This window comes from Panthera tigris, chromosome B4 (assembly GCF_018350195.1).
Source record: "Panthera tigris isolate Pti1 chromosome B4, P.tigris_Pti1_mat1.1, whole genome shotgun sequence".
Classification (NCBI taxonomy): Eukaryota; Metazoa; Chordata; class Mammalia; order Carnivora; family Felidae; genus Panthera; species Panthera tigris.
The window spans coordinates 140327933-140347105 of record NC_056666.1 but is presented as its reverse complement, the minus strand read 5'-3'; the positions used below and the strand labels follow the sequence as shown (position 1 = coordinate 140347105).

The 19173-nt window shown below is 59.9% G+C and overlaps 2 protein-coding genes across 5 annotated transcripts in view; one reads left to right on the top strand and one right to left on the bottom strand.

Annotated features, from left to right (window-relative positions):
• The window catches only part of TUBGCP6 (tubulin gamma complex associated protein 6), a 22341-nt gene extending 17332 nt beyond the window's left edge, over positions 1-5009 (top strand). For 2 of the 4 annotated variants that reach the window (XM_042993604.1, XM_042993603.1), the window contains 12 exons: positions 86-154; positions 363-1878; positions 2050-2108; positions 2311-2452; positions 2540-2708; positions 2900-3041; positions 3131-3325; positions 3410-3542; positions 3614-3827; positions 3949-4148; positions 4246-4350; positions 4790-5009. In XM_042993604.1, the coding sequence (XP_042849538.1) occupies positions 86-154; positions 363-1878; positions 2050-2108; positions 2311-2452; positions 2540-2708; positions 2900-3041; positions 3131-3325; positions 3410-3542; positions 3614-3827; positions 3949-4148; positions 4246-4337 (2931 nt within the window). In that variant the 3' untranslated portion in view covers positions 4338-4350; positions 4790-5009. Of the gene's footprint in view, positions 1-85; positions 155-362; positions 1879-2049; positions 2109-2310; positions 2453-2539; positions 2709-2899; positions 3042-3130; positions 3326-3409; positions 3543-3613; positions 3828-3948; positions 4149-4245; positions 4351-4789 lie in introns of those variants that run through there. The other 2 variants (XM_042993605.1, XM_042993606.1) reach the window with 2 other exon arrangements.
• Positions 4447-19173, bottom strand: SELENOO (selenoprotein O). The gene is made up of 9 exons (XM_042993607.1): positions 18593-19173; positions 13371-13574; positions 11852-12032; positions 10478-10608; positions 9832-10112; positions 6418-6568; positions 5323-5508; positions 4994-5150; positions 4447-4891 (listed from the first exon to the last, which is right to left on the bottom strand). The coding sequence occupies exons 1-9, from the start codon at positions 19171-19173 to the stop codon at positions 4751-4753; spliced, it is 2013 nt and encodes a 670-aa protein (XP_042849541.1). The 3' UTR covers positions 4447-4750.

The window sequence follows — 19173 nt, the reverse complement described above, 5'->3', positions numbered from 1 at the left end:
GGGGGTGGTGGGCGGTGGGCGAGGGCGCTGAGGCTCGGGGTTAGCTTGAGTGGGCTGGATGCCCACCCTGGTGGTTGAATTTCAGGAGATGCTGAAGGACGTGTCCGAGAAGTCCTTGGAGGCCCCAGCCGTCCTCCCTGGTGCACACTCCCAGGTGAGGGGCTGGGGGCAGGCGTCGGGGGTGCAGCAGGGGGCTCCGTGAGCTGGATGCCCTGGTGTGCGCTGCCCTGGGGGCACAGTGGGTGCTGGGCCTGGCTCGTCCCGACACTTCCCCACCTGGTGAGCTCTGGTGCTGCTTGCAGAACTGAGCTCGGGGGACGGAGCCGGATGGCTGGAGGGACCAACACCCACTTCTGTTTCAGGCTTCGTCTCCAGGCCCCGAGCACTTAGCCGGAGGCAGCACCTGTGACTCTGGGTATGCAGGGCGGCACGTGGCTGCTTATGATTGCGCGAGCACCCAGACACCGCAGCTCCCCCGGCCTCTGGTGGCGGCGGTCTGTGGCCCGCAGCCAGAGCGGGTGGACAGGCCGGGGCCATTTTCCGAGGGCCTCGGTATCCAAGACTTCCTGCCCACAGCCCGGGAGGCTGGAGAGGCTGAGCACGTTGGTGTGGCCCCCATCCTGGAGGAGGCGCTGCAGACCATCGGCTCGGACCTGCCTCCCTCTGCTGTGTCTGAAGTGGCGGGCACGGAGCCCTCTGGGCCACAGGAGTATGATTTCAGAACTATCCTGAGGCCGGCTGTGGTCACCTTGCCTTCCCCAGCTTCTCTCCAGACTGTAGGAGGTGGCTCGAGTAATGAGGGGCAGCAGTTGTGGGAGGACAGTCTCATGCAGCTGGAGAACACATGTGTCCCAGATGGGCCAATGGCTGTGCCTCACTCACACACCCCTAGACTCAGATCCTCCCAGGAAGGGAGTAGCCAGGCCATGGGGCAGCTCCTTGGGCATGTGCCAGGGGGCAGCATTCCCGCAGGGGGTTATGCTTCTGGGATGGCTCCCTCGCGACCACAGTGGAACGTCCACGGACACGTGTCTGACGCCAGCATCAAGGTGGGAGAGAATGTGTGCGACGTGGCCCCCTCCCGACCACGATGGAACGTCCACGGACACGTGTCTGACGCCAGCATCAAGGTGGGAGAGAATGTGTGCGACGTGGCCCCCTCCCGGCCACGATGGAACGTCCACGGACACGTGTCTGACGCCAGCATCAAGGTGGGAGAGAATGTGTGCGACGTGGCCCCCTCCCGGCCACGATGGAACGTCCACGGACACGTGTCTGACGCCAGCATCAAGGTGGGAGAGAATGTGTGCGACGTGGCCCCCTCCCGGCCACGATGGAACGTCCACGGACACGTGTCTGACGCCAGCATCAAGGTGGGAGAGAATGTGTGCGACGTGGCCCCCTCCCGGCCACGATGGAACGTCCACGGACACGTGTCTGACGCCAGCATCAAGGTGGGAGAGAATGTGTGCGACGTGGCCCCCTCCCGGCCACGATGGAACGTCCACGGACACGTGTCTGACGCCAGCATCAAGGTGGGAGAGAATGTGTGCGACGTGGCCCCCTCCCGACCACGATGGAACGTCCACGGACACGTGTCTCAGTCCCGTGTGGTGCTGGATGCACTCTCTGGGGAAGACCAGCCCGATACACCCACGCCCTACCAGAGCCCCACTGACCATGAGTCCCAGTCAGGCCTCAGCCTGGGAGCACAGAGCCCTGTCGGGGGGCATGAGCCACAGCGGCCTGCAGACAGGGCCTCAGATGGTTCCTGTAGTCACGTGGTCAGCTCTGGCAGTGGGGAGGCGAGTGACCAGGCTTCGCTCTCTGCAGTGGCTGCATCTGGGGCTCTGGGAGACGGTATCCCTGAGGAGCCAGGTCAGTGGGGCCCCCACGGCTGTCCTATCATGGGTGGCACCTGTGGGCCCGAGAGGGGTTTGGGGCAAGGAGGAAGGGCAAGAAGTCTGCGGCCCTGGGGACTCGGGGGGAGCCACCTTGTAGGATGCACTTGACCCTGATACTCCCTCCTGCCCAACTTGTGTTGCTCAGGACCAGGGAGAAGTGGGGACACTGAGGACCTCTCTCCAAGCCACGCTTCAAGCTCACAGGTCAGGGCGGACATGGTTGGGGGTCAAGGGTCAGGGGAGTAAGCCGTGCCGCCTCTACCCGCCCCCACTCCTCCCATCCTGGCATGGGCAGTGAGGGCTTTGGCCTTCCAGGATGGGGCAGCATGTTGGGGAGACCCCCTTCCCCTTTCTTTCCTCTTCCGTGCAAGGAAGGGGCGGGTTCCTTGAGGCCTGGTCCTTCTAGGAAGGCGTGGCTACCGGGAGCAGCCCTGGCCTTGGTGAGGAGGAGGCTGCGGCCCAGCGCTGGGGCCAGGAGCAGGCCTACCTGACGGGCCTGGCGGAGCAGTACCGCCTGGAGCAATACCCGGACAGCTATGAGGCCATGTGTGAGTGGCCAGCCACGTGGGCAGGAGGGTAGGCGGAAGCCCGGCCGGACTGGCCTCGCGGCTTGACAGCAGCGTGCCGTCCTGCAGCAGAGCCTCCTGTCGCCCACCTGCTACACCACGGGCTTCCGCGGGCCTTCTCCCTCCCCGAGGAACCCCGGGTCCGGTCGGATGCGGATGAGACCGCGGTGGAGCTCAGCGAGCTGCTGCCGCTGCCCGTGCTCATGAAGCACTCCATCACGGCGCCGCTGGCCGCGCAGTGAGTGCCCTCCCTAGCAGTGAGTGCCCTCCCTACGGAAGGCCTCGCCCTGCACCTGAGCCGCGGCCCCGCCCCCGGCTGGCCCTGCCCCCACCCTGCCCCTGCCGCTGGGCGCCCTGTCCCCAGGTGGCCCCGCCCCCGGGCGGCCCCCCCCTGCACCTGACTCTAGGCCCCGCCCTCCCGCCCGCCAGCGTCTCCTTGGTGAACAAGGCCGCCGTGGACTACTACTTCGTGGAGCTCGGCCTGGAGGCGCACTTTGAGGCCCTGCGGCACTTCCTGCTCATGGAGGATGGAGAGTTTGCCCAGTCCCTCAGCGACCTGCTGTTTGAGAAGGTGACCCCTGGGCTAGGGGCGGGTGGGGGTGGGGGGAGGGCGGTGGTGCCGGGACTCCCTCCGGACGCGTGTGCCCTCTCCTGCCTCAGCTGGGGGCGGGGCAGACGCCCGGGGAGCTCCTCAACCCGCTGGTGCTCAACTCGGTGCTGAGCAAGGCCCTGCAGTACAGCCTGCACGGGGACACCCCGTATGCCGCCAACCTCTCCTTTGCCCTCAAGTTCCTGCCCGAGGCGTTTGCCCCCAACGCCCCGGACGTGCTGAACTGCCTGGAGCTCAGGTACAAGGTCAGCGAGGCGTCGCCCGGCGGGCGGGGAGGGGGGCCGGGCCGCAGGCGCACACTGAGCCACCCCCACCCCCCTCGCCCGCAGGTGGACTGGCCCCTCAACATCGTGGTCACCGAGAGCTGCCTGAGCAGGTACAGCGGCATCTTCTCCTTCTTGCTGCAGCTGAAGCTGATGATGTGGACGCTCAAGGACGTCTGCTTCCACCTCAAGCGTGCAGGTGAGGCCCGGCCGGGGCGCCCGCCCGCCCCTGGCCCCGGGGCCCCGGCTGACCCCTCCGCCCTCCCGCAGCCCTGGTGAGCCGCGCGGCCGGCTCCGTGCAGTTCCGCCAGCTGCAGCTCTTCAAGCACGAGATGCAGCACTTCGTGAAGGTCACGCAGGGCTACATCGCCAACCAGATACTGCACGTCACCTGGTGTGAGTTCCGGGCCCGGCTGGCCGGGGTGGGCGACCTTGAGGAGATCCAGCGTGCGCATGCAGAGTACCTGCACAAGGCCGTCTTCAGGTGAGCTGCTCCTGGTGCCTCGAGCCGTGGTGGTGCTGGTGGTGGTAGGGTCCCCCGCCCCCCAGCAGCCACCTGTCTCCCACTGGCTGCCCCCCCCCCCAAAAGCCACCTGTCTCCCCAGGGGCCTGCTGACCGAGAAGGCTGCGCCTGTCATGAATGTCATCCATAGCATCTTCAGCCTGGTCCTCAAGTTCCGCAGCCAGCTCATCTCCCAGCCCTGGGTCCCGGCTGGCGGCCCACGGGGTGCCGAGCACCCCAACTTTGCCCTCATGCAGCAGTCCTACAGCACCTTCAAGTACTACTCCCATTTCCTCTTCAAAGGTGACTGTCCCCTAGGGCCGGGTGGGCTTGGGGGCCGCAGGGCAGGAGCTACCGGGGGGCCTGGCTGAGCCGTTTCCCCTGCTCCCTCCGCCACCAGTGGTGACCAAGCTGGTGAACCGCGGCTACCAGCCCCACCTGGAGGACTTCCTGCTGCGCATCAACTTCAATAGCTACTACCAGGATGCCTGAGGCCACGACACAGGTGCCCCCCCCCCCCCCCCCCCCCCCCGCCAGTACCTGGCCTTCCTGGGAGGGCGGGTCAGGGCGCAGTGACCACACAGAGACGGGCCAGGGAAGCTGCTGGTTTATTTGGGGACCGTGTCTGCCCGGTAGGTAGGGGGCCGGGGCCGCTCTGCCCACCTGGGCCCGCTCCCCACTGCTGAGCTCCTGTCCTCGCGCCAAGCGGCTTTTGTGGGGAGCGCACCGAGCGTGGGGCGGGGCTGCTGAGTCTGTGTCAGACAGAGACGGGTCAGGTCCTGACTGGACGTCTCGGCCGTCATGGAGAGACGGGGCGTGGGGTTGCCCGCGGGGTGCCCACCGCCTCAAGGACTCAGCGGGGCTCGAGGCCTCGGGGGCTCCACGTGTGGAGGCCTCCGAGGCAGTTACGAGGATCACGTGACACACAGTTCTGCCGCCCACAGCGGGGGCTTGCTGCCGTAGGAGTGCCCCTCGGCCTCCGGGACCTCGGCGGCCTCCCCCTCCCTGTGGTAGGGGGTCTCCAGGAGCTTCAGCACCCGCCGCACCTGGAGAAGAGCAAGAAGAGGGCTTTTAGGGCCTGCCCGTCCCTCCTCACCCAGCCCCTGCTGCCGGACCCAGGGACGGAGGAGGGGCAGGCGTCCGCTCGCCTCTGAGAAGTCTCCGTTCTCGGCAGCCTCGATGGCATTCTGTGCGATGTAGTTCCGCAGGACGTACTTGGGGTTGCTGGCACGCATGACGCGCAGGCGCTCGGCCTGCCAGGTGTCACTGTCGCCGGCGCCCTCCCTGTCCTTCTCCAGCCGGGCTCTGGAATCACATCCGAGTTCATCCTTCCAGCAGATGCCCCCTCCCACATCTCCCGGGCTTGGTTCCCTGCGTGGGGAGTCGTCTGCAGCCACGTCACGGGGAGATGGTGACGCGGGCGGTCAGCGCCCCGACCTGGAGCCTCGCCGACCCCGGACGGCAGGGCCGGCCTCACCTGTACTCCTGGAGCCAGTCGGCCCAGTGGCTCGTGTTCCTGCTCAGAAGCTCGGCCGAGCTCAGCTGCTCTAGCCGCGACTGCTGCTCGACACGCTCCAGCTCCTTGGTGACGTTGGCTCGGGTGCCGATGAGCGCGAAGAGCTGGGGGTTCGACTGCGCCAGCATCAGCATCATGGAGAGCTGCCTGTGCAGAGGGGCAGCGTGAGGCGCGTCCCGACCACTGGGCACCCGGAGGATGGCTGTCTGGGCACGGAGGAGGTGGCGATGGCTTCAGCGGCTCTGCTGTGCCACCGCCGACAGCCCCGGTGTGTGTGTGTGGGGGGGGGTGACCCGGGCCCGACGGGCGAGGCGGCCGTCCACCCCTGCTCTGCGGCAGCCCTTCCGTGTCGTGGAACGAGCGCACCCCGAGGGGCGGGTGCTGCAGGCTGACTTCTCCCTGCCGCTTGGCCCCTGCCTGTGTCCCGACCCCACAGTGACTTCCCCCAGGGGAAGGTCACTGCTGGCTGCTTCTCCACAGTGACCACAAGGCTGGGTCCTCGAGGGCCCGGCGGGCAGGGACAGCACCGACACCCCCTTCCCCAGTCACGCTGGCTTTGTGTTCCATAGGCCCTGCTAGCCGGTCCTCCCTGTGCGTCCTGGCAGCCGGCAGCCACTCACCACAGCGCTGCACTAAATTCTCTCGAACCACAGTCTGTTGGCTTGTTTATCAAAACCCGGAAACCATGCTTCCCACGCCTTACTCGGAGCATGGGCTGCACCCTCAGGACACCGTGTGCTCCTCCAGGGGAGACGGCGCGGGAAAGCGTGGCCCGGCTGGTGATACCCGAGGGCCCACGGAGTCCTTCCTGGGCAGACGAGAGCCATTCCGGGAAGCTGCCCCCCCCCCCCCCAGCCTGTGCCACTGGCCTCCCTGTGCGGTGGCAGCATTGCCGCCCTTCCCTCTGACCGGTGGGCCTCGGCGCCACAGATGTGGGGGCCCACCCACCTCCCCAGGTGCCCTAGCTAGCTCTCCCCAACATCCCAACATGCTCTGTTCTGAATGGTCCTCTCCTTCTGGAAGCCCATTCCAAGGAAGGGAGGCCTGGGTACCCACCGGGGATCCATCTGGGGTCGGAAGGCGAGCTTCAGCTCCTCCAGGGAGGCACACTGTGCGGTCAGCGCATCCAGGAACTCGGGCATGCCCTGGGGCTCCGGCCCAACTGGGAAGGAGCTCAGCAAGTGGAAGGTGTTGGTGAAGTCGGCACCTGCAACACGCCAGCGCTCAGGGTGCAGGCCGAGGCCTGGCCCTCGCCTCCCGCACCAGCGCCCGCGACGCCGGGCAGCCTCGTCAGGGTCGGGTCCGAGGGCTCCCGACCCCTGCTCTCCAGACTCCTCCTCGTCCCCACACACCTGCCACCCAGCGTGGCCACCACTCTGAGGTCGGTACGGCAAAGGCACCAAGGTCATCCCCTGGCCACTGTTGCTGTGCTCACAAGCCCCCCAGCCTACTAGAGGAGCCACGGGGCGTCAGGGAGAAGCCCCTGAAACACTTCAGAACAAACAGGGCTCAACACGCAACAGATACTGAGAGTCCTCGGGCCGAGTTGTTGAAACACTAGGAAAACATCCTAAAAATACATACAGAAGGAAATGAGAAGGGAACCAGGACAATAAACGAAACACAGAAGCAGAAATGGAGGAAATGGACAGAAAACAATAAAGCGGCAGAAGTCCTCGTGGGTAACGACTTTAAAAGTAAATGGATCAGCAGACGGCCTCTCCTGTGCTGTCCTGCCCACCTCTCCACACTGGTGTCCTCCATGAACTGCTCTAGCTTAAAAAAAAAAAAAAAAGACTGGCAGGATGGATTTTTAAAAAGACAACTACAGGAGTGGCTGGGGGGCTCAGTGAAGTGTCTCTTGATTCGGACTCTGGTCACGATCTCACCGTTTGTGGGTGCGAGCCCCGTGTCGGGCTCTGTGCTGACAGCACTGAGCCGGCTTGGGATTCTGTCTCCCTCTCTTTGCTCCTCCCCTGCTGTCTCTCATGCAGACTCTCAGATTAAAACAAAACTACACACTGTCCATAAGATACTTTCAACTGGTTGAGTCAGACAAGTAGACTTTCAGTAGGAAATCGGTAAATGACCATGGTTTTCCTTATATACTGGTAAAACAGTTCATCAGAAAGATTTTTGTAAGTGTATGTGCCAAACGAGCACCAAAACTTACAAAGCAAACCTCTGTAAAACGTAACAAGAAACAGAATGGTTCTCTAAGAGCTGGAGGCTTTAGCAGCCCACTTTGGATAATGGATGGGATGTCTGGACCGCAGACCAACAAGGACATGGGGAACCTGAATGCTTGTCACGCTACTGCATCAGACCTCAACAGAACTCCGTCCAATCTTCTCAGGTACACACGGGACAATCTCCAGGGCAGATCACATGTTCAGCCATACAACGTAAGTCTTAATATGTTTAAAAAGACCTATCTCTTCCAACCACAGTGGGATGAGAACACAAATCACTAACAGAAGGAAAGCTGGCAAATTCACAAATAATGTCAAAATTAACCAGTGGGTCCAAAAAATAAAAACAAATCACAAGGAAAATTAGGAAATACTTAGAGGCAGGAAAATAAAAACACAGCATACTAAAATTTACAGGATGCCACAAAAGCAGTGGTCAGAGGGAAATTTATGGTGCTAAATACCTGTTAAAAGAACAGATCTCAATCGCAAGAAAAAAGTAAATTTGCAATTGTGTGGTGATGGATGTTAACTACACTTGTGGTAGTGATCATTTTGCAGTGTGTACGAAGAGTGAATCGTGTTGTACTAACTAGTGTAACTAACACTAACAGTGTTAACATGTCAGATCTCAAAAAAAAATCTCAATAACTTCATGTTTTACCCGAGGGATTAGAAGAACAACATAAGACCAAAGCTGGCAGAAAGAAAGAAAGGTTAGAGCAGAGATAAATGAAATAGAGAACAAAAACCAATGAAACCAAGAGCTGGTTCTTTGAAAGGATCAGCAAGACTGACAACCTTTTAGCTACTGACAAAAAGAGACACGTTCAGCTAAAACCAGAAATGAAAATGGGGCCAGGAGTGTTGATTACACAGAAATGAAAGACTCTGAGAAGAGTGAACAACTGCATGCTGATAAACTAGATGACGCAGAGGTAATCAGCAAATTCTCAGAAACACAATCCGCCACAACAGATTCCGAAGAAATGGAAAATCTGAGTAGTCTTGTAACAAGTAAGGAAACGGAATCAGGAATCAAAACTCTCACAACAAAGAAAACGTTAGGACGTCACAGGTAAGTTCTACCAAATATCAGGGAATTATCCCCAGTCCTCCTTCAACTCTTCTGAAAAACAGGACAGGACATTTCCTAACTCATTTTATGAGAGCAGCATGCCTAGATATTGAAGCCAAAGCTACCACGGACCAACCTCCTGTACAAATGTCGACTGGGGCCCTCCTGATGGGGTCTGCGCCCTCAGGAGAAGAGCCACCAGCCCTCGCTGCCTCTCTGTTCTCTGCCCTGGAAGGAGCTCCACCCCAGCAACCTGGCCACGCCGCACCCCGATCTCCGACCTCCAGCCTCCAGAACTGTGACAGATTGAGGTCTGCTGGGTAAGCTGCCCAGTCTGTGTGGTTTGTTACGGCGGTTTAACTTGACTAAGACGGGGTGTGAAGGGAGGAGCTTCCCCCATGCGTTCATCTCAACTGATGCAAAATGGTAAAAATACTCCAAACTAGGAGTAGAAGGAAACCCTCAATTTCATAAAAGCCGTATGTAAAAAAGCCACAGACAGCCTCATACTTAACAGTGAAAGACCGAGAGCGCTCCCCTGAGGGCAGGAACAAGGGAACCCCCGCTGTACCACTTCGGGTCAACGTGGTACCAGAAGCTCCAGCCAGAGCAGTCTGGTTAGGTCCACACGGGATCCAGCAACTCCGCCTGGAGGTGCAGCCCCAGAACTGAGATCAGGGACTCACACGCCTGCTGGTATGTGTGTTTCCACGGCAGCGTTTGCCTCAGCAGCCCAAGGGAGAAAACAAGTGTGCATCAGTCCGTAACCGGGGAACAGAGCCTGGTCCCTGCACACCACGAGGTACCACTCAGCTTGCGAGGGAACAGAGTCCCGATACCCGCTGCCCCACCACAGATGAGCCTTGGGGACGCTGCTCGGTGGAGGAAGCCGGCACACGAGGACGGATCCCGTGTGGACCCGTTTCACACGAGGTCCCTGGAGGAGTCAGATCCACAGACAGAAGGCAGAACGGGGGCTCCAGGGGCTGGGGAGGCAGACGGGGGTGAGAGTGCCACGGGGACAGGGTGTCCACCTCGCACACTGAAGAGTCTGGAGACACTGGCTGCGCCACAGCGAACGTGCTTGGTGCCCCGACCTGCTCGCTTAATGGCTGACGCGGTACGTCTTACGCGCTGTACTATTTCACCCAAATGAAAAGGCCAGGCCCCCCCGTGGCGCACTCGCCTGGCCACACTCACCGGTCAGGTGCATGGTCTCCAGGAGCTTGGCCACCAGCACTCCATCGTCCTCCAGTTCGGCGCGCACGAGGCCCAGCTTCCTGCGCATCTTCTGCAGATAGTGCCGGCGGAACTCGGCGTCAAACTCCTCCGCCAGGATGGCCTCCCCCAGCTCGCGGGGCAGCTCGGGCTCCAGGGCCTCAACCAGCTTCTGCAGGTTCCATTTGCACACTTCGGGCTGCTTGCTGTATGCATAGCGCCCGGCGTTGTCCGAGGCGTTGCACACGTGGTCAGGGTCGTACCTGCCACACAGGGTGAGAGAGCCGTCAAGGGGACGATGCGGAGCCCCCGGGGGTGCCCAAGGGCCGTGCCTGCGTGGCCACCGCTCCCCTGCCCCTGCCCCGGCCGGACCCCTCTGGCCGGGTGCATCCCCCCTGCTCACCACCTGCTCCCGCCCTGGCCCCTTCAGCCCGCTCCCGATCTGGGAGTGGAGGCGCCCTTTTAAAACGCTTCTCTGCTCAGAACCTTCCAGGGGACGTCTTCCTCTGGGAATGGCCAGCCAGGCATGTCCAACAACTAAATGCTGGACAAAACGTCCAGAGCAGATGCATATACCCGCAGGCCTCTCCCCAGCGTCGGCGCCCACTTGCTGCCCCGGGCCACTCACCTGTCCAGGAACCCAAAGGGACCGTAGTCGATGGTGAGCCCCACGATGCTCATGTTGTCTGTGTTGAGCACGCCGTGGCAGAAGCCCACACACTGCCACTCGGCCACCATCCGGGCCGTGCGACGGGTCACCTGCAGCACAACAGGCGCGGGTTGCCCCCTGCCCCCACCCCTTCTTTCCCGCCCCGATTCCCGCAGGGCCTGTCCTCTGGCCTCCCCGCCGACACGTGTGGGGAGGACAGGACGGAATGTGTGTGGAGGAAAAGGCATCTCGGACGAGCAGGTGTGTGGAGGCTCCAACCCCATGTTCGCCTCCTCCCTCTTTCGCATACTCCCTGATCGTGGCCTTTACCCAAGAAACCAAAAATGTCAGGGAACCTCGATATCCCCGCGACTCGGGCCCAGGAGGACAATGGCATGGACATGAGGAAGTCCGCACACGAGCAGACAAATCCTGCCCTTGGTCCAGGCTGCTGTGCCCAGGGCCCCATCTCGTCCTTTGAGCTGCCGGACAAGGAGGCCAATGACCTACCTGCCGCGGCCCAGTGGGCTGCCAGCGGGCCCTTCACGCGGCCACATCCACTGCCCATGCAGCCCCCCTGTGCCCCCCACCCCCGTGCGGCCTCGAGGGTTAGGGCCGCAGGCACTGGCCCCAGACGCACCTGCCCCGTCACCCATCACGGCTGCGAGCAGAACCCCGAGACACCTCCCGGCAGCCCACAGCCCAGGCGCTTGCCCACAGAAGAGGGCAAGAACCAGAGCATGGCTAAAACAGGTCAAGAGAGTGGCCAGGGTCAGGCAGGACGAGGCCCCACAAACACCTGCTTGGCACTCCTTCTCATGGAAGCCGTGCTCAAGCGTGCCCCTGCCTTCTCCTTCACCCCCTCGCCGACACTGCAGGCCCCGAGCTGAGTCAGCTGATGGAATGCCGTGGCCACGTTGAGTGTCATGGGTGACCTCTGCACGGAAGCCACGCCTGATGGCCCTTGGGGGGAGGGGAGGCACAGACACAAGCCGCGGGGTCAGCACCTCCATCAAACCGAGGGACTGGGTCAGACAAGGTGTGCATGGCTGGGTACCCAGTGCATTGGGGTCATTCCCTTCACACTTGTCCGGCGGGGCTCGGTGGGGGCACATGGACACACGCCAGTGCCACTGAAACAAAATGATCCTTGGTTTGTCCCAGGACCCCTGACCTTGACGCAGGGTTTCCAAGAAGTCGGTCCTGCTCAAAGCCAACAAGTGGTGACTGGGTTTGGGACAGGGGAGTGACTGACAGGGGCAGGGACACCAAGTGAGAACCTCTGTCTACCAGCCAAGTAGACCGGGTCGTCAGCAGCAGGTAGGGCCGGGGCCAGGGCACCGCCACACCTACCTCCCGGAAGAAGGCCGCATTCCTTTGCACGCTGTTGTCGGCGTGAGCGGCCTGGATCTCGGGATAAAACGTGCCGATCACATAGTCCAGCATCTGTACTCGAATGTCATTCCTCCCCACACTGGGGCCCTCGCGCCCTGTGTGCTCATCTGCAGACTTAAAAATCTCAAAGGATCCGAACCTGGAGGGAAAACCCAAGTTTTTAACAGGTTAAACGTGACTCTGCCCCGTCGTGGGAAGAAAAGTCTGGCTGCTAGATACCCACCTAGGAGCGTGGGAAGAACACGCTGATTAAAACAAAACCAACAAGAACAGAACTAATCTTTCAGTGACACAGAACCAGCCTGACTCTGGTCAAGTCCCACACAGCCCCGGGCGTGCATGCGGGACGCCCAGGAACACAGGGCTGACTCCGGGCACGAGGAGGGCTCTGTGCCCATCCCCCTGCGTCAAGGAGCACGTCAGTGACGGGCATCCTGTGGTGGGGTGACAAGCAGGGTCAGCAGTGGCTCTCCACTGGGTGTCACCCGGAGGGTGTGAGGCACCGTTTGGAGACATTTTTGGTTTTTAGGTCTGACATCAGCCCCGGGAGGTGGTGGGTGGAGGCCAGGGATGCCGCCCGACCTCCTGCCAGGTACAGGGCGGCCGCGCAGCAAAGAGCAGTCTGGTGCTTCTGCAGGAAGAAGCCCTGGGTGTCCTGGGGTGAGGCCGGTCACTGCCCTGGCTCCTCTGTCCCCCAGGGGATGAAAGGAAAAGCCAGGGACTCTGAGCTGTAGGCGTGGGTGGGGCCAGCAGGCACCAGGGGAATGGCCCCGTTGCCCCTGAAACACACGGGGTCTGCCTGGCTCCAGGAGGGGGCCCCAAGATGCCACAGCCACTTGTGACAAGCGTGGGTTCAGGTAAGCAGAACGGAGCGTGTGACGCCAGACAGCGCGGTGACATCACGGAGAAACAGGCTTGCGTCAGGAACGGGAACCAGAGAGGGTTCCGGTTAATGAACCGAGTGGAGAATGGCCGCAGCCAACCGGAGCTCGTCAGGTGTGGAGCAGCCTGCGTTCACAGTGACACCAACGAGGCCATTTTCTTGGTGACTTTGATGCAGTTCCTTGTCACGAACTCCCAAGTAAACTGCTCTATACCGCCCCCTGCCCCCCACCCCCTGCTGCCTCGGGGGGCCCGCCCACACCAGCCTCGCTCCAGCTACACAGGCTGTTGCCTGGTGGGAACGGCCCGGTGGGGGAGTGTGGGCGGGCGGGGCACAGTGACCCGCACGCGGGACAGGGTTCCCGGCCCAGACACGCCCAGTGCCTTTTGCACCTGCGACTCCATCCCCGCAGGTGCAGAGCATCTACCTCCTGGCCGGTGCGCTGGCGCTGTTCTAGGGACCCGCCGTGGGATGGGGTCCAAACGGCGTGTCACTGTGGGGCGCTTCATCTACCAGACTCCCCGCTGTCTAAGCACAGACCTACAGCCTGACAACAGCAAGCGTTCAGACAGCCCGAGGGGACCCCGGCATTACCTTAGAAAAGTGGAAGCTATACGCAACACAACCGTGCACTTTTCATATTTTGGATTACCATCATAGAACACGTCGCGGACAACTGTGGACTGGGATGTGACGCAGGCCCCGGCCCGCGTGGTGGGGATGCCCAGGTGGAACATGGCCTCACTGCACAGGAACTCTCGGATGCTCGACCGCAGGACTTTGCGGCCGTCAGCCTGTCTGAAATCAAACACAGGTCATCGTGCCATCAGGCAGGCGTCCACTCGACACCAAGGTTCAGGCGGCAGATGGGAGGGACCGAAAGCATTCTAAGGGCTTCCTAAAAATCACCCACCGGCAGCTCTAACGCGACTGCGCAAGAACCCCATCACACATGCTACCTGGCACTGATGAGGCCCGAACGTCGCCCCAGACCCGGCGGCCAAGGCACCGAGTGCCGGCCCGTAGCCGGAGGCCAGACCGACGCGGAGGACGGTGAGGGCCACCTCGGGCCTCCCCAGAGGGAAGCGGCCAAGCGCCACACACTCACCCTGTCCATCTGCAACTTGGTTGTTCCAAAGAATTTGTTTTACAAAAGCACTCCTACGGTAACGCAGGGCAGGACAGCATCGTTCGCATACGAAAGGGGGATCTCAGAGTCCCTCGGAGGACGGAGGCCTTGGAGGGCTCGAACTGCTTTTTACCCCAAGCCTCTATTATGATTAAGACTTTATCAGAGCAGTTCCAGGCTCACGGCAACGACACAGGCCCCCTGCTGCCCTCGTGGCCCTCGTGGCCTCTACCGTCAACGTCCCCACCAGGTGGGACATTTGTTGCCATCAGCAAGTGTACCTGGATGCGCCATCATCACTCAAGGCCCACGTTTAAACGGGGTCACGCCGAGCGCTGCGGACCGTGGGGCTTTGGACAGACGGGTGGCGACGAGGACCCATCGTCGCGGTACCAGACACAGACCGCTGCCGCCCTAACCTCCTCGCGCTCCACCCGCTCACCCCTCCCCTGTAACTCATGATCTTTTCTTCCTCTCCGTACTTCCGCCTTCCTCGGAAGCTCGCAGCCAGAGTCGTAGCGCAGACTGGCTCCTTTCTCGTCGTCTTCCTCCATGTCTTCTCACGGCCTGAGCGCTCGCTTCTCGCCTGCGCAGGGTCCTATTCCCTCGTCCGGAGGCGCCACGGTCCATTTGCCTCCTGAAGGACATGCTGCTTGCTTCCGGGTTTTGACAGGTCTGAATAAAACTGCTACGAACATCCACGTGCAGGGTTTTGTTGGACACAGGCTCTCAGTCTTTCGGGTAAACAGCAGGAGCACGACTGCTGGGCCACGAGGTAACAGCACCGCCTTGCAGCCACCAGCAAGTGGGTGGAGCACGTGCTCCCGCTGCCACACGGCCTCCCGGCGCCTGGTGCTGTCGGTGCCCCGGGTCTGCCCCCCGCCCCCACCCCCCGCAGGTGTGCGGCGGCATCTCGTCGCCGTGAGAATTTGCATTTCCCTGGTAACTCACGATGTGAAGCGTCTCTTCGAGGAGCTTGCTTTCCATCTGTGTCTCCTCTTTGGTGTCAGGTCTGTTCAGGTCTTTGGCCCATTTTAAGGGCCCAGGTTGTTTTGTTTTCTTATGATCGAATTTAAGAAGTTCTTTAAAGGTCTACTTCGGACAACACTCCTTTATCAGATGCATCTTTTGCAAATATTTTCCCCCGTCTGTGGCTTTTCTTTTCACTCTCGATTTTGTCTGCTGCAGAGCACAAGGGGTGTTGTTTTGTTTGTTTTGTTTTTGCAGAGCAAAAAAGTTTTAACTTTAATGGAGTCCAGCTCATCAATGACTTCTTTCATGGATCTTGCATTTGGTGTTAGATCTAAAAAGTCACGTCCAAACCCAAGGTCCTCCGGGCTTTTTATCTTCTAGGAGTTTTATACTTTTGCATTTAGGTTTATGATTGCTCTGAGTTTACTTTTGCGAAAGGTGGCAAGTTCGTGTCTAGATACCTTTTGTGTGTGTGTTCAGTTGTCCCAGTGCAATCTGTTGGCATGACGATCTTTGCCCCTTCGTCAAGGATCAGCTGGCTGTACCGAGGGGGAGGTCTGTCCTTATTCCACTGAGCAATCCCTTCACCGACACTGCATTTACCTAATGCCTATGGTTTTGCAGTAAGGCTCGACGTCAGTAGTGCCGGCTCTCTGGTTTTGCCATTCTTCGTATCATGTCGGTCACTCTAGGTCTTTTGCCTCTCTGTGCAAACTTTCGAATCCTGTTACCAGTATCTACAGAATGACCCGAGATTCTGTTGGGATTGTACTGAAGTCAAATTGGGACCAAGTGACATCTTGACAATAGTGAGTCCTCCTGTCCGTGGACATGTAATGTCTTTCCATTTCTTTATTTTTGGCATCTTTTATCAATTTTATAATGTTCCTTATAAAGATCTTGTATATATTTTGTTAGATTAATACCTATTTCATTTTGAGGGGTGCTAGGGTAAATAGTATTGTTTTTAACTTCAAATTCAAGTTGCTCATTGCTTATACGGTAAAGGGATTGACTTTTGTATAATTTCGGATCCTGCAACTTTGCTGTAACTGCTTATTCATTTTGGTCACATCTTTGAGATTTTCTATGGATGTTTATCCCCAAACTGAGACAGTTTCATTTCTTCCATCTCCATCTGTATACCTTTAATTTCCTTTTCTTGTCTTACTGTGTTAGCTAGGACTTCCAGTATGATGCTGAAAGGCAATGGTGGGGGAAACAACTTTCCCTTGTTTCTGATCTTAGTGGGAGAGTTTCCAGGCCCTCACCAAGTAGATGGTAGCTGTGGTTTTCTGTAGAAATTCTTTATCAACTTGAGGAAGTTCCTCTCTTCCTAGTTTGTCGAATTTTTGTCACGAATGGGTGCTGGCTTTCGTCAAATGCTTATTCTGCATGTATTGTTACGATCGTGGTCCTCAAGCCTCCACTAGACACATCTAGGCCTCCTGCCTCACCTTGCCTATGGCTCATCCTCGTATAAGCGACACCTCTAGAAACCAGACCTGGCAGTCACCCCAGAGCTCACTGTGTCGGCCTCTGGCCAGTGTGACCCTCGGTTCACAGCTGCACTCCACTCACCTCCTTCTAGTCTATGTGAGGACCTGTGACAAGGAAACCTGTCCTCAAATGTCATTCCACCCTTCCCTGGCCCTGGGAATTACTTCTCATCTGGTTAGATTTCACTCAGTAGGAAGCTAGCACAGCGCAATTTAATCTTGAATCTGATAGAAATGGTCCTGAAAATATGCAGCCGTATTCTTGCTCGAGGCAGGGTTCTCAAAGCAAAAGCCAGAATTGAACGATTATACAGCAAGGGTAAAGGGCCTCGGAGAGCAGTCCTGCACCCACAGAGCCAGAGGACACATGACAACAGTCCCTTTTCCTGTACACTCATGTCAGTTCCCAGTGCAGCTGCTGGGATGGACCCAACTGAGGGAAAGCTCTTCTGTACCTGCCAGGAGAGGCATATTCTGAAATCCCAACCCCATGGCACGCAGGAGGCAGAGGCGAGAAGTCACCTGTCCACCCCCCAAAAGCCACACCTGGGTATCCAGCAGCAGCTGGCTTTAAGCCACTCGTAGCCACTTTGGACGTTAGCCTCAAGTCTTGCTGAAGTAGGGGACCACAGGACACAGGGAGGGGTGGGGTGGGGTAGGTGGGTGCCAACCTGAGTAAAGGGTAAATTATTGCTTTCTTTTAAAGAAAAAATATTCTAGGGGCACCCGAGTGACTCAGCTGGTTAAGTGTCTGACTTGATTTCAGCTCAGGTCACGATCTCACAGTTTGTGGGATCTGTCGCACAGATCACGTCAGGCTCTGTGCTGAGTGTGGAGTCTGCTTGGGATTCTGTCTCCCTGTCTCTCTCTGCCCCTCCCCCACTCGCTCGCTCTCTCTAAAAATAAACAAATGTTAAAAAAAATATGTCAGCAGACCTCAGGTCTGAAAACATGGGACTTAAAACTCAAGTCTTCAAATATAAAAAGCAACTTCCAACAGCAGATTACTCACAAAAGGGTTTGTCTTTATAACTGGCAAAAATAAATGACCAAAAAGGAATACATGAAGTTTAAAGGTGCTCAAAAGAATGAACAGGCCTTAGGGTGAGAAGCACCCATTCCAAGGAGCAGAAACTTCCGTTAGCCACTGGTGCAGACAACTCTGAGCAGGTGCGGGTTGTCTGCAGTGGGTGGCGGTGGCGCTAGGCTGAACTCAGACTTCACAGACAGAAAGGTCTGGAGACTGGGGGATGAGGAAAAACCAGTTATTCTGTGGGTCAGAGGTGGAGCTGCTGCGGGGAGACGGGGAGGGGCGTATTCGGTCCCTGGAGGGAGGGCAAAGGGAAGTGGCCAGAGGGGAGACATGCCCTTAGGATTTCCCTGAACCTAAAACGACGACTTGGGTATAACTTTTTCAGCCCTTTAACAAACACGGACTAAATGCACGAACTGTTTGACGGAAAAGAGCAGAACAGACTGTCTGCACAGAAGAGGCAGGACGGCTACAAGGCTACAAGAGCACCCTGCTGGGTCAGGCTGCTGGGATCTGGAGCCAGGCTCTGGCCCACAAGTGCCCGGAAGCCTGTGCTTGGGAGAATGTCCACTGGGGGAATGGGATCTGAGGAGGTCTCTCTTGCCCCTTCCAGGGCACTGGCCGCATCTGGGATGCCAGTGTTGGAGGGAAGCAGACTGCCCAAGTAGCTTTCAGACTGCTGACAAATCACCCCGCCTCCCCTGAGCACCGGTGGCCAGGCCGGGGGTGGGCGGGGAGGACGCGAGTGTCTCACGCAGAACTGATTCCAAAGTCCTTGTGTCGTTTATGAGAACGGCACAAGAGCAACCGCCGGGGCTCTGCGATCAGAGGCGGCAGGATCCCCTCACTATACCGGTCGGAGGGGACAAGGGCACTTGGCAGCGGCACTTCAGCAGGGGAGGAGGCCCAGCGGCCACTGCCCCTCCTCCTGTCCTCTCCTTTTGATCTCAGGGCCTTTGCACCAGCTGTTCCCGTCTCCAGGATGCCGGACCCCTCTCATGTCCTATGCCCCTAGGTGAAACTTCTAGTTACATCTCACCCCCAACTAGGGAGGAAAACGGTGGGGCTGCACACACCGGCCCCCGCCCCATCCCACCCGGAGAAGGGCGTGCGGGCCGCTTCCGGGGGTCAGCCCCCTCCGGGCCCCAGCCACCCGCCCCGGCCCACCTGGAGAAGGGCCCACCTGGAGAAGGGCGTGGGGCCGGCGCCCTTGAGCTGCAGCTCCCAGCGCTCGCCGGCCGCCGTGCACACCTCGCCCAGGTACATGGCGGCGCCGTCGCCCAGCTGCCCCGCGAACTGGCCAAACTGGTGGCCGCAGTAGCAGTGCGCGGCGGGCTCGGCGCCCGGCAGCAGCGCGTTGCCGCTGAAGAAGAGCGCGACCTCGGCCTCGCGCGCCTCGCGGGCGGCGTCGTCGGCGGGCGGCGCGCCCAGGCCCAGCAGCGCCAGCGCGGGCTCCGACAGCGCCACGAGGCGCGGCTGGCGCAGCGGCGCGGGCCGCACGCGGCTGAAGCAGGCCCCCGGCACGGGCCGCGGCGCGGACGGGGCGCCCTCGGGGCCGGGCGGCGGCGTCTCCACGGGCAGCGCGCGCAGGGCGCGGTTGTCGAAGCGCAGCCCCGCCAGCCAACGGGGCGCCGGCTCCATGGCAGCGCCGCGTGCGGCGGCCGAGGCGGAGCAGGGCGCGCGCGGCGGGCGCTGGCCCAGGGGCGGCGACCGGACACGGGCTGCCGCGAGCAAAGCCCCGAGCGCCGCCCTGAGAGCGGCCAT